Source organism: Podarcis bocagei (assembly GCF_964188305.1).
Source record: "Podarcis bocagei genome assembly, chromosome: 10".
In the NCBI taxonomy this organism is placed as follows: domain Eukaryota; kingdom Metazoa; phylum Chordata; class Lepidosauria; order Squamata; family Lacertidae; genus Podarcis; species Podarcis bocagei.
The window spans coordinates 19,173,298-19,187,105 of record NC_138135.1 but is presented as its reverse complement, the minus strand read 5'-3'; the positions used below and the strand labels follow the sequence as shown (position 1 = coordinate 19,187,105).

General features: G+C 44.5%; 2 protein-coding genes across 11 annotated transcripts in view; one reads left to right on the top strand and one right to left on the bottom strand.

Moving 5' to 3' along the window:
• LOC308595767 (aldo-keto reductase family 1 member B1-like) overlaps window positions 1–13,808 on the bottom strand; it is a 319,272-nt gene that overhangs the window by 270,041 nt on the left and 35,423 nt on the right. The window lies entirely within an intron of this gene.
• The window catches only part of CALD1 (caldesmon 1), a 189,800-nt gene that overhangs the window by 158,752 nt on the left and 17,240 nt on the right, over window positions 1–13,808 (top strand). For 7 of the 10 annotated variants that reach the window (XR_014012088.1, XM_081209942.1, XM_081209940.1 and 4 more), the window contains 5 exons: window positions 278–424; window positions 2,205–3,372; window positions 4,092–4,175; window positions 8,920–9,080; window positions 12,683–12,944. Coding sequence is in view for 9 of the 10 variants with exons in the window: in XM_081209942.1 (XP_081066068.1) it covers window positions 278–424; window positions 2,205–3,372; window positions 4,092–4,175; window positions 8,920–9,080; window positions 12,683–12,944 (1,822 nt within the window). In the remaining variant the exon portion in view is untranslated. The remainder of the gene's footprint in view (window positions 1–277; window positions 425–2,204; window positions 3,373–4,091; window positions 4,176–8,919; window positions 9,081–12,682; window positions 12,945–13,808) is intronic. The other 3 variants (XM_081209946.1, XM_081209941.1, XM_081209948.1) reach the window with 3 other exon arrangements.

Sequence of the window (13,808 nt, the reverse complement as noted above, 5' to 3'; positions counted from 1 at the left end):
CTGCTCCCTTCCCTTCCCTTTCCTCTTCTTGTAGACTTCCCACTCTGGCCAAATGTCAGATTGTAGGCTTGACCTGCCTTCTTTCTCTTCTTTTCTGTTTTGCTTCCTCCGCACATACGTTGGTGGTGTTGTACAATAGCAGAAACTCTGTAACCTTAGAAACAGTCTAACGTCAATGCACTGCTGAATGAACAACAGCAAAGTGGTTTGCAGGCTCACAATCGCTCCAGGATGGATTAAATAAAGGCTCTGAACTCTCCCAAATGGTCTTTTGCAGGTTAGCCTACCAAAGAAATGACGACGACGAGGAAGAGGCTGCCAGAGAACGCCGCAGGCGGGCCCGACAAGAAAGACTGCGGCAAAAGGAAGATGATGACTTCACAGGGCAAGTGATAGAGAAGCCTGAAGTCAATGCCCAAAACAAGTAAGACTCTGTTCTCTATGACTCTGTTCTAAGCTTCCCTGACAAATCAGGGTAGAGAAGTGTCAAGTAATGTAATAGCTCCTGCTCAGGGGTGACATGTCCTGTTTCCCCACCTGAAGCAAAAGGTGAATGTGCCGCCTTCTACTGCTGTGCCCCTGAGGCGGCTGCTTCGCCTGGCCTAATAGGTGGGCCAGCTCTGTTTCTGCTGTTTAACCCAATGTTCTATATCAGGCACCCCCAAACTCGGCCCTCCAGATCTTTTGGGACTACAACTCTCATCATCCCTAGCTAACAGGACCAGTGGTCAGGAATGATGGGAGCTGTAGTCTCAAAATATCTGGAGGGCCGAGTTTGGGGAGGCCTGTTCTATATCATCTACTCTCCCAACCGAAAGAAGTGTTTAGTGTAATAGAGGCACCAGTAATCTGGAACACAAAGTGTATTTTTAAAAACAAACATTTGATTGAAAGTTTTAACATTGCCAACGCGGAAGAGAAGAGGGCTTCAAATTGAGCAGCCCTGGTAAGTGCAGTTCAGCACAAGCATTCAAAGCAAAGTAAAAATTGCAAACATTGGGTTCGTGACTAGGAAGCGAACATACGTATGGTTTGCATAACTGCATTTGTAAATAGGCCCTCCACCCAAAAGGAAGCCTGGGTGAAAGGAAGAGGAGGAGCGAGATACTCATTTACATAACTCACTAAGAGGGAACCAAACTTTGTCAAATTTATCACATCTGGCAACACTTCCCCTAACTGAAATCAAACAGACACCCACAGTTCTGATATTGAAGAACATAAAAAGAGGCTGCTGGATCAGGCCAGTGGCCCATCTAGTCCAGTGTCCAGCCAGAGACCTGTGGGAAATTCTGCAAGCAGGACCTGAGCTCAAGAGCATTGTTCTATCCTGCTCTTTCCAAAACCTGGTGTTCAGAAGCATTGCTTGCCTCTAGCTGTGGGGGCAGAGCATAGCAGGCATGGCCTATAGCAGGCACGGCCAAACTTGGCCCTCCAGATGTTTTGGGACTACAATTCCTATCATCCCTGACCACTGGTCCTGTTAGCTAGGGATGATGGGAGTTGTAGTCCCAAAACATCTGGAGGGCCAAGTTTGGCCATGCCTGGCTGATAGTCATGAATGTCCCTCTCCTCCATGAATTTGCCTAATCCTCTTTCAAAGCCATCTAGTTTTGGTGGCCTCCTGTGGGATATAGAAGTACTTTCTTTTATCTGTCCCGAATCTTTCAACATTCAGCTTCATGGAATGTCCATGCATTCTAACATTTGTCACCCCTGAAAACATTCTTGTTTCTCCAAATGTTTTTAGAGAATTCATTTGATTCAGTGTCGGTCATTTGCTCTGTACAGTAGTACCTTGGTTCGTGAATGGCTTAGTTGTCAAACAAATCGGCTCCCGAATGCTGCAAACCTGGAAGTGAGTGTCCTGGTTTGCGAACCTTTTTCGGAAGCTGAACGTCCGACATGGCTTCCGCTTGAGTGCAGGAAGCTCCTGCAGCCAATCAGGAGCCACGCCTTGGTTTTTTAACAGTTTCGGGAGTCGAACGGACTCCCGGAACGGATTCAGTTTGAGAACCAAGGTACCACTGTATTTTATGATTTTTTACTTTGATGATATTTTACTGATTTCATTGTGCTCCTCTGTGAGTTGGTGGCTTATAAACATTGTGATAAAGAAAATTAATGTAATAGTTGACATAAACAAAAACACTTTGTTGTGGCTGAAGTCTCACAGAGTATCGCAAATTTTGTGTCTTATGTAGCATTGAAGAAGAGACCAAAAGTACTATGACAACAGTTACCACCGTTACAAATAGTCAAGGGGATGGGGATGATGATTCCGTGTTCCTGGAGAGGCTGGCCAGGAGAGAAGAAAGGCGCCAGAAGCGTCTCCAAGAAGCCATGGAACGCCAGAAGGAGTTTGACCCGACAATTACTGACGAGAGCCTGTCACTCATAAGCAAAAAGGAGATGAACAATGTGGAAGAAAACGAGACCCCAGAGAAAGATGAAAAAGTGGACACCCATAGGAGACGCTATGAGGTAGAGGAAACTGAAACCATCACCAAATCATACCAGAGGAACAACTTGAGACAGGACGAGGAAGACGAGAAGAAAGATGAGGAAGACAAGGAAGAGCCTCAAGACGAGAAGGCAAAGCAAAGAACCATAGAGGATAATCAGGTAGAAGTAACATTAGAAAAGGAAACAGTAGACAATGCAGAAGAAGCTGTGGTGGTAGAAATAAAACATTTTGAGGTAAACGCAGATGAGGGAAAAGTAGAAAACGGCACCGATGCCCTAGCAGTTGAGGAGGAAACAGGGAGTGGGGAGGTAATAAATATTACCGTAGCCTTAGATCAAAAGACAGAAGAAGAAGATGAAACAGAAGCAGAAAAGAAAAAAATAGAGGAGAAAGAAAGGCTCGAGAGAGAAGAAATGGAGAGGGCTAAAGCAGAGGCAGAAAGGAGGGCGGAGGAGGAGAGAGAGAGGCTCGAAGCAGAGAAAAGGGCAGCTGAGGAGAAAGAGAAGTTAGAGGCAGAGGAAAGGGAAAGGGAAAGGATCAAAGCAGAAGAAGAACGGAAAGCTGAGGAAGAGAGGAAGAGGGTTGAGGCAGAGGAGAGAAGGGCTGCCCAGGAAAAAGAGAGGCGTGAAGCTGAGGAGAGGGAAAGGGCTAAGGCGGCCGAAGAGAAGAAAGCTGCTGAGGAAAGGGCAAAGAGGGAGGCTGAGGAACGGGAGAGGGCGAAGAAGGCAGCGGAAGACAAGGCTAAGCTAGAAGAGGAAAGGTTGAAGGCAAAGCAAAAGGCTGAGGAGACCAAGGTAGATCAGGCCAAAGGGAGGAAGGGAGAAGAGAAGAAAATAGAAGACAAACAGGTAAAAGAGAAGAAAGTGCAAGAGGAAAAAGCCCCGGCAGCTTCCCTGAGAAAACAGGTACAGTAAACATTTTGCACTCAGCCAACTTAATACACTTGTGTTTCGTGGGAAATGTAATGCATTTTACCAAAACAAAACAAAAAAAAAATGGCTGGATTGCGACTTGCTCACAGTCATCCCTCTGCACTTTGGACCACTAACTCTTGCAAAAAAATGAAAAATCTTTATTATTGTTATTATTTGTTCTTAAACTTATGGCTTCCAACTCTCGCTAACATAGTGCATGGTGGTGCATGTCTGTTTGTTCTCTTCTTGGCTCTCGGATCTTCCAGTGGGATTTTGTGCATGATCTGAAACCCTCACCGTCTCCCTTGTCTTCTCTTTCCACGGCTGCCAGTCGGCCAGGGGCAATAGCCGGGCGCATATGCAAGGTACAAAGGCACGGCATGGGCGGTCTGCGGCCGAGCACCCAGCAAACGTTTGTGGCGGGAGTGCCAGATAAGCACCCTTGAGTATTAGAGCCAAGCACAGACCGAGCTCTGCTGGGCTATGCGCAGACACGGGGCACTCCAGAACGGAGGGAAGAGAGCACGAGCGTGCAAGAGAGATGTGGAAGTCACTGTGCTACCACCCGGAGGTAGTTGTGTTGCACGGCGGCAGCAGCAGTGGCACGGAACCAGGGGGTATGTGAGCACAAGCTTGGTTGACGCCGTGGCAGATGGGGAAGGGTTTGCCATGGAAATTGATCTTTTCGTCTTGCGGAAACATTGCAAAAGGGGGAAGAGAAAGAGGTTAAAGTGGAAGCTAAAAAGGAAAAGCCTCAAGATGACAAACTCCGGCCGGCCTTCAAAAAAGAAGAGGTAACTAACCCGTTGCTTGGAGGGGGAAGGGCGTGTGGGAAGCGGAACGGAGCCCCAGACATTCATAAAATAAGCTTGGAGGAGAGTCATTCAGCAAAAGTCAAAGCCATTTAATGCGCCTTCCAAGTGTAGGAGCACCTTGACTCCAGAGCGCCGTTTCATACTGGGGAAAAGGAAAGGAAGGTCGCAAGAAGATAACGGCCAATAGCAAGATGTGAGCTGAGTCAAAGCTTTGTGAAACTGGGTGTGTGGTAAAACAGGCACGAGGCTAGTTTAGCCTGCTCCAGCCTTAGCTTGCATCCAGGTGTATGACGAAAATATCGCATTCCCATTTTACCAAAGAACCAGCTTCAGTCAACCTCAGCCCACATCCCTGTACAGAGTGCAGGATGTGGTCATTGGTCCTGTATTTTTAGTAGGTTAAGGGAGCATCTGGTGTTGGGGTTCTGGACTGGCACCGACTAACCTTCCGTTTCTCAATTTCTCCCTCCATTTCCTCATAACTTCTCTTCCTGGAATTGGTAATTTATTCTGTTAATGATGGATACCCCAAGAAACCTTTAGCTCCTTAGTCTGAACTTAACTAATGATTTTCCATTTCATAATATAAAATATGCAGACTCCAGCTTCCTCCCCCATGTTGAAAAATTTCATTTTTTTACAAAATACAGTGCATTGCATTTCTTCTGTAAACACGGGAGCTGGTGCCATTGTGTTTCACTGTATGGTAAGTAAAGAATATTGGGTCCTAGAACATCATTCCCAAACTCAGAGTCTGGCTCACTTACGCAAGAACCATAATGTAGGTTTCGTTTAAGTGAATCTTTCCATTTCATTCCCCCCCCCCCAGTCTTTAGTCTAGTTTGCATTTATTTTTAAGTCCTCATAATTCTGAATTTATCCCAATAACCAATTTTTTGGTATTTAATTTTGCCTAACATACACATACTTGGAAACAATTTCCCACCAATCTATGCTTCTTTATACAGTTTGCCTGAGCATATGCATTTTTGAACACATTACTTGAGTGGTGAACCACACTGCAAAATTCAGAGAAAGGATTATTGTGTTTCGGTTCACCTGCAAATTGGGTAGATTTGACTTGAAATGTAAAGTAAATTGACTTTCTCCTCCATCCCTTTTCACTACCCATGGTCCCAGTTCCATGAGGATCAAACTGGCAAGTATCATCTGTTGCCTGACCCATAAAACAAAGGATTTACCTGTGTACTTTTAAAGCAAGCTGAGAAAAGGCTATATTTTGGTCAGTTCCTATCCTTAAATGCTAAACGAAGCGCTGTGCGTTGTTGGCAATTAAGTGATGAGCTTGACCATTCATCAGTTTCTCAGGAAAAAGCAAAATTGTGAAAACGGGAAGAGATTCCAATTCACAAGGGCAACCATCGTTCTGTATCCAGTTCAGTTTGCATCCTAGACACAGTTTGCTTCTCTAGACTACCTTAAAATTCTGGGTGTGCAGAGCTGGCCTGCAAACGTCGTACTGAAGCAAGCTTTCTCATGACATGATATTTGTGGTATTTCCTGCTTCCAATTTGGCTAGACATGCTGCATGAACCACATTTTATTTTCCTTTTCTTTATTTACAGAGTCTCCACCCCCCTTTTTTTCTTTTTAAAATGCATTTATGTTTACAAGAAGATAAGCTCTTAGTCTAAATTGTGGTCGTAAAAGGCTCACAACTTTCTTTGGAGAATTTTGATCTTGAAATCCAGAGTCAGGATTTGGATTGTCCAAAAGAAGTATTCGAGAAATCCAGATTAAAATACCGCGCATTATATATTCCTTCTAAGTCAGCTGGTTGCCAGTCAACTGATTAAGGAGCTGTTGGTAAATTATCTACATTTTAACTGAAAATTCAGTAATCACAATTAAATAAGTTTGCAGGATATCAAAAACTTGTCTAGGTGTCTTTGGGGGCAGGAATATTAGAGGAAGTCTGAAACTGAAAGAGCGATGCTATATATACCTTCTCATAAGTAAGTGCCATTGAGTTCATTACTCCTGTAAAGTGTTATAGAATTGCAGCCTCAAACTTACAAAAGCTACCATGTGTTACTAGATTTTGGTTGGAGTTCTGCCCTCCATGATGGAATCTCAGTTTCTGGTGGGGATGGGAGCATTTCTGAAGTGGTTCACTCTGTTTCCTGGAAGGTTTATTCATTAATTATTTTTTATTTTTATTATATATTTTTAGGAGGGCTTTAGAGGATATTGCAGCCTGGTGGTGGTTGGTTAGTGGCATTAGTGAAGTGCTTCCAGCTTTTGTATTTATATTTTGGCTGGGTCCTTTTTCTCTTAATTGATTTTTAAAAAATGTTATTGTATTTTTTATGTGCATCTTGAATATCAATATTGAGAGAAAGCTGGGGAAATATTCTACCCCACCCCCCAAATGATGCAACTGCTGTGATGCAACAGTTGAAACACCTTGTTGTTGTATGTCTGGGTTTCCTTCCTACCCTGAAATTGGAATAAATGTGTAGTAGAGCCATCTTGACATACCTCCCCCCTACAAATATATTTGGCAATCTCCAAAATTCCTTTCTCAAAGACTTTAGCATTTGTGCATGGTGAAGGTTGCTCGGTTGAGTCAAGGGAGAACATTTGCATTTTTGCTCACTGCCATTTCAGGTTTGCTTTGGCTGCTAGTTTAACTGATGTTCTTCCTGAGAATACAATTTCTCTTATGTGTCAGAAGAGAGGTTGTTGTTGTTTTTTAATGCTGCGCGGTTCCAGTGAGCATCCAGGCATGATGACTCAGTGTGCTGTAGGGTCAGGCTGTCAGCCGTCGACATAAATGATGCTAATCCCAAATGATGCCGTTTGGGGTGGGAAGGACTTTGCAAGGATGTTGCATCTGGCTGAGAATATCACAAGGCCAAGAATTGCACAGTGAAAGAGAAGAACTACACTTGGCTTGGCTTTGGTATTGGAGCTCAACCTGAGCAGTAGAACCGCTTATATGCTTGTGCAAAGCATATGGGAAGGACCGCAGCTCAGGCTACCTGGTTTGCTTGAACAAAGTCTCAGGTTCATTCTCTGGCAACTCCAGGTAGGACAGGGAAGAGAGACCCCTGTCTGAAATCCAGGGAAGGCACTGGCAGTGAGCTAGATAGAGCAGTTGTCTTGACTTGATGTAAGACAGCTTTCTGTGATCCTATAGGTGTGGTGGAGTCATTTCTGCACCTACATGAATGAGCCTGAAGCCATTAAAACCCATAACCTGCGTATGGCACAGGGAACAGGAGTTAGTGGCTCACCTTGACAGGAGCAGGACATCCAAATTGTGGCATTGAGCACAGGTGGCTAACCCACAGAGCAAGAGCCATCATCATCCCTTGAGGCCCTTCTTTGTGTGGCTCTTCCACAAGAGGTCTGGAGGATGGCAACACAAGAGCAGGCCTTTTCTGTGGTGGCTCCCTGTTTGTGGAATGCTCTCCCCAGCGAGGTTCACCTGGTGCCTTCATTGCATATCTTTAGGTGCCAGGCAAAAACATTCCTCTCCTCCCATCCTATGACCTTTTTAAATGTGTTTATGGGAGGTGGGGTTATTGGTTTGCTTTTGTTTTGGTTCATTAGGTATCTTACGTTCTCGTTTTGTATATATTTTTTTCTGTTGTGAGCCGCCCTGGATGCAGGGTGGTATGCAAATTTAATAAATAATAAAATAAAAGGCAGGGACCAGTTATAGTTTCAAGGGGCGTGTGATGAAATGCCTCCCCAATTTCCCCATCCTTTTTGCACAGAGCAAAGTTGGGGCTGGCATTTCTGTAATTTTATTGACGGGTTGTAGCGTCATCATAAAGCCAGTTACAGTGGACTCTCAGGTTGCGAACATGATCTGTGCGGGATGCACATTCACAACCCGCAGTGGTGTGTCTGCGCATGTGCAAAGCGCAATTTAGCGCTTCTGCGCATGTGCGACCGCCGAAACCCGGAAGTAACCCATTCCGGTACTTCCGGGTTTCGGCGGTCCGCAACCCCAAAAAACACAACCTGAAGCGTCTGTAACCCGAGGTATGACTGTTTAGTGAATTCAGTGCTTCCTCGGAGAATGCTAGGAGGGAAAAAAAATGTGGCAAACAGCAGCTGAGGCTGTGGAGTTGGTTATTATTGCTTCCACCAGAAGTATAAAATACATGGTGGTGCTGGTGGAAAAAGTTGAGTCAAGGTGCAGTTTTGTGAAGCCTTTTCTTTGTCCTGACCTGCTCTGGATTTTGCAGGGTTGGGGAGAACTTTCAACACTGCCTAAATGGACTTGTGCAGGAACAGGATTGTCCATGGCCAATAGTGGGGGGAAGGGGGTTGATCTTCCTTCCAGTTACTCCAGCTTGGTAGACTTGTGATGAATCCCTCTTGCTGAGCTCCCACCATCCCCAGCCAGCATGGCCAATGACCTGGGATGCTGAGATTTGTAGTTCGGCAGCATCTGGAGGGACCTGGGTTCCTCGCACCTGTTGTAAGGGCCGCTGCAAAACATGGATCAGGAAACTGTGGCCCTTGAAATGTTGTTGGATTATAACTCTCATCACCCCTGACCATTGGCTATGGCTGGATGGGGCTGACTGGAGCCCAGCAACATCTGGCAGACCACAAGTTCTCTGGCTGCAAAACATCTGCAGAAGATTAATGGCTCATCATCTGCTTGCTGAAAGCGGGAGAGGGATGCCTCTCCTCTGGGGTGCTAGGATGTAATTGGTTCATTTTCGCAATGTCTCCCTAGCAGATAAAAGACAGCAAGCTGATCAGGGACAAAGCACCCAAAGAGGAGGCCAAGCCTGGCTGGGATCGCAAGAAGGGATTTCTGGATTCGAAGCCACAGAATGGGGAGCGTTTCCAGGAACTCCCTGCCCACAAACTTAAGCATACGGAAAATGCTTTTAGGTAAGAGATACACTCGTAAGGGGGCAGTGTTTATACTCGGGCCCTTTAATGGGTCTTGGCTGCAACAGGATGAACTGTGCTGTAGGAAAGACAGAAGCCATTTTTACACGGGAGCCTTGAAAGGGTTTCTCGCCAACCTGTTAATCTGCAATTTGTATATAAATCCTCTGTTGGCTAGCGTTCCCGTTCTCGTTCCCCATGATTTCTCTGCCCCATTGGCAACAAGTACAACAGTTAGGTCAATAGTGCAGTGAAATGCCCTGAAGTCTAGCCTCCTGCATGGCTTTAGCTGAGTCCTGAAAAGTTTAATCTTGCTCAGTTTACTCTGCGAAGCACTGGGCAATTTGCACAGGGCAGCGACGTTGGCGTGGTGCTTCTGCTTGCAGTGTTTATCCTTTAGGAAATTAAAAGGTAAGCGGTGAGTTGGCTATAAGAGCTGGAGTCTGCCAGTGTGGTGAAGCGGTTCGAGTGTTAGATTAGGACCAGATAGGCCCATCCAGCTGTGAAGCTCATGGAATAATAATAATAATAATAATAATAATTATTATTATTATTATTATTATTATTATTATTATTATTATTATTATTATTATTTATTATTTATACCCCGCCCATCTGGCTGGGCTTCCCCAGCCACTCTGGGCAGCTTCCAACAAAATACTAAAATACAGTAATGCATCAAACATTAAAAGCTTCCCTAAACAGGGCTGCCTTCAGATGTTTTCTAAAAGTCTGTCTCTACCTCTTAGCCTAACCTCAGCCACGGGGTTGTTGTTGTGAGGATAAAATGGGGGGGGGGAAGTATATGTGCTATCTTGGAGGAAAGGTGGGGTGGAAGGTCTGTCTCTCACAATATAAACTGACCTGGACTCTGTATTCATCATCTGAGTCCTTTGTTTGTGTGCCTCATCCACAAGAGATCTGGAAGGTGGCAAGGGGGCCTTCTCTGCAGTGGCTCCCTGTTTGTGCAATACTCGTCCCAGGGAGGTTTACTTGACACCTTCACTGTATATCTTTAGGTGCCAGGTGAAAACATTCCTTTCCGATCAGGCCTTTGGCCGATGAATATTCTACAGCCTTTCAAGTGTGTTTCTGTTCCAACTATTTATTTGTGCTTTTGATCTCGTGTTTTTACCTTGTGAACTGCCCCGAAATCGTCTGATGGAGGGTGGTATATAAATCAAGTAAAATTAAAAGTAAATAAATAAATAAATCAGGTTATAAACAATTAAACGTTGCAACAAATGCCCCAGATTTGGTGTAGGTTGACATTCACATGATCTGAATGTCGGCAGGGTTTTGCCTTGAGGGGGATTTTGCTGGCCTCATTCTCTGCCCCCCCCCCCCCGGCTAGCAGGAAAGTTCTCTAGAGAAACTTGCCTCGGGACTGGGACACTTCAGACACTTAGGGCGAGAGAGTTCACTTTGACCACGTGAGAAACACAGCTCAAGAGCCAGCGGCAGAACCTCGTTTCTCTTACTCTTACGATCTGCCCAGATTCACCGCACGTTCTCAGAAACCTCTTGCAGCCCCATCTCAATGTGCCCCTCGGAAATCAACACTGCTCTACTTACTGTGGAGGTTGGATTCACCAGCTGTTTTGTTTTAATCTCCCGCTTGTTTCCCCTGTGGCCCTTTCAGTAGATGAGATGCTATTGTAAACGCCACTCACAAGCCTCCATTTCTGTAAGCTGAAGCTATTTAGGATTGTAAAGATGACCCCTGAAGCTGCATACGTCTGCAAACCTAAATCAATCGTGTTTGAGCCATATAAAGATACAGTGTGAAGGGAAGTCCTGAGAGGCTCAAAGAATATTGATTGATTTACTGCATTTTGTTTCCCCTGCTTTTGACACTTGCAATGTACACTTTTTAAAAAAACAACAACAGGTAATAATAAAAACAATACACAATAAAACTGTTTGTGTCTCTGTGTTAATGCATATATGCATTAAATGTATAAAGTACAGCAAACACACAAGTGCAATGAAACGGTTATATATTTTCTCCCCATCCCCGACAAACAAATACCCAAGGCAGCTTGCAAAAAATAAATAATTCAGAAACGTAATGAGAACAATTAAAAATATGCATAGACTATATTAAAAGCAGCAAATCTAAGGAGGGCAGCATAAGTGCAGCAGCAGAGGTAAAACGGGTAAGGATAAAAGGCCTGATAAAGAGGATTTTTGCCTGGTGCCGAAGTGCCATCAAAATAGGTGCTGGATGTGGCTGCCTGCAAAAACCATTCCAAAGTCAAGGCTGCCACCACTGAAAAGGAATTTTCCTCAGTAGCCACATGCTTCAGAGAGGACCAGGGAAAATATCATGCTATGATTCCCTGAAGCTTAAGTGAGGACCAGTCTTCCCATTAAAACAGAAAGAGCTGGTAGAATTCTGGATTCTACCAAATAATATTAATATTAATATTAATATTAATATTAATATTAATATTAATATTAATATTAATATTAATATTAATATTAATATTAATATTAATATTAATATTAATATTAATATTAATATTTGTTGTTTAGTCGTTTAGTTGTGTCCGACTCTTTGTGACCCCATGGACCAGAGCATGCCAGGCACTCCTGTCTTCCACTGCCTCCCGCAGTTTGGTCAGACTCATGTTTGTAGCTTCGAGAACACTATCCAACCATCTCGTCCTCTGTTGTCCTCTTCTCCTTGTGCCCTCCATCTTTCCCAACATCAGGGTCTTTTCCAGGGAGTCTTCTCTTCTCATGAGGTGGCCAAAGTATTGGAGCCTCAGCTTCAGGATCTGTCCTTCCAGTGAACACTCAGGGCTGATTTCCTTAAGAATGGATAGGTTTGATCTTCTTGCGTCCATGGGACTCTCAAGAGTCTCCTTCAGCACCATAATTCAAAAGCATCAATTCTTCAGCAATCAGCCTTCTTTATGGTCCAGCTCTCACTTCCATACATATATAATAAATAATAATAATAGTAATATATTTATTTCCCGCACATCTGGCTGGGTTTCCCCAGCCACTCTGGGTGGCTCCCAACAGAATATTTATAATAATAATAAAAAGAATAAAACATCAAACACTAAAAACTTCCCTAAACAGGGAAGACATCCCTTCAGATGTCTTCCAAAAGTCAGATTGTCGTTTATTTCCTTGACATCTGATGGGAGGGCATTCCACAGGGCGAGTGCCACCACCTAGAAGACCCTCTGCCTAGTTCTCTGTAGCTTTACTCCTTGCAGTGAGGGAACCACCAGAAGGCCCCCGGAGCTGGAACTCAGTGTCCGGACTTCAGACTGCAAGTAGCAGAGTTTTATTTACAGTGCTCTCTCATGTAAAAAGTGCATAGTATACTTTCATACTGGGGAGAGAGCTAGGCAAGAAACATTCTCCCTGATGTGCTGGTTTATTATATTGAGGGAGTTTTTTAAAAAATGTACAAGAGAATTGAAAAATACGACACCCCATTCTGCACTCTGAAGTGGTCCAGTTCAGGGTACAGCGGTCTCTGCCATCCATTTTGCATCATTTCTAGATTGAGCCTCACAGTGCCAGTCCCGACAAGCTACAGAATACTCTTCCTCACTGTCGCTTGCTTCTTTCTCTCCCAGCCGCCCGGGCCTCAAACCCACCCCAGATTCTGAAGAAGCCAAGCCGGTGTCCCACGTGGAGGCTGGCAAGCGGGTGGAGGAGCTGCGCCGTCGCCGAGGCGAAAACGAGAGCGAAGAGTTCGAGAAGATGAAACAGAAACAACAGGAGGCAGCCGTGGAGCTGGAGGAGCTGAAGAAGAAGCGCGAAGAGCGCCGGAAGATTCTGGAAGAGGAGGAGCAGAGGAAGAAGAAGGAGGAGGCAGAAAGAAAAACTCGGGAGGAGGTAATAGCTGCTTGATGTATATTCCAGGCTTCCTCAGCCTTGTTTTTGGCCTACAACTCCCATGATCCCCAGCTAGCAGGACCAGTGGTCAGGGATGCTGGGAATTGTAGTCTCAAAACGTCTGGAGGGCCGAGGTTGATAAAGCCTGATGTATTCAGAACATTGTTGTGGTTGATGGAGGAAACTGCCTCATATGGAGAGATTCCATTGGTGCAGCTACATAAGTTTTGTCTACACTGATTGACAGGGAAAGGGTAGGCACTTTGACCCTCTGTGTGCATGGGTGTCTTTGTGGAGCAGTGGCATTGCACACTATATCCCGAGCATGGTGTGGGATGAACTGCCCAGCTTTCTGCCATAATAACAGGATAATTGGTTTGGGTAAATATCTCAATTGGACCTAAGAATTGTGCCTAGCTTCTGGTTGTACATCTCTGAATTAGGTTGCTCTGTTCCTTTGGCAAAGATCCTTCTGGTGGTGTTGTGACTCAGACTTACTTTAATGGAAAAATCTGGTTTGGAATAAGCTCTTTAAACGGAGGGTAATTGCCTTTTAAAACTGAGCGTCTAGCTCCTAAAACCCTATGGCTTTAACGAAAGACAGCAGCACATTCCAAAAAATGAGGCAACCAGTGACTAATATTGAAATACACTTTAAGGGAAATACTCCTCTCAAGAGATAACTGTATTGTACGAGGTGCTCTTTCAAAGCTTGCAATATTGTTGGTTTGTTTCATTACTTATTTCACCAAATTTGCACAGCGCTCGGTTGTAAGCAACAGCAACAACTTCCTCAAAGCAGCTTACAAAATAATAAAACAATGAAATGAGTTCTTCTCTTCCTAAGTTATACTTGCAATCTAT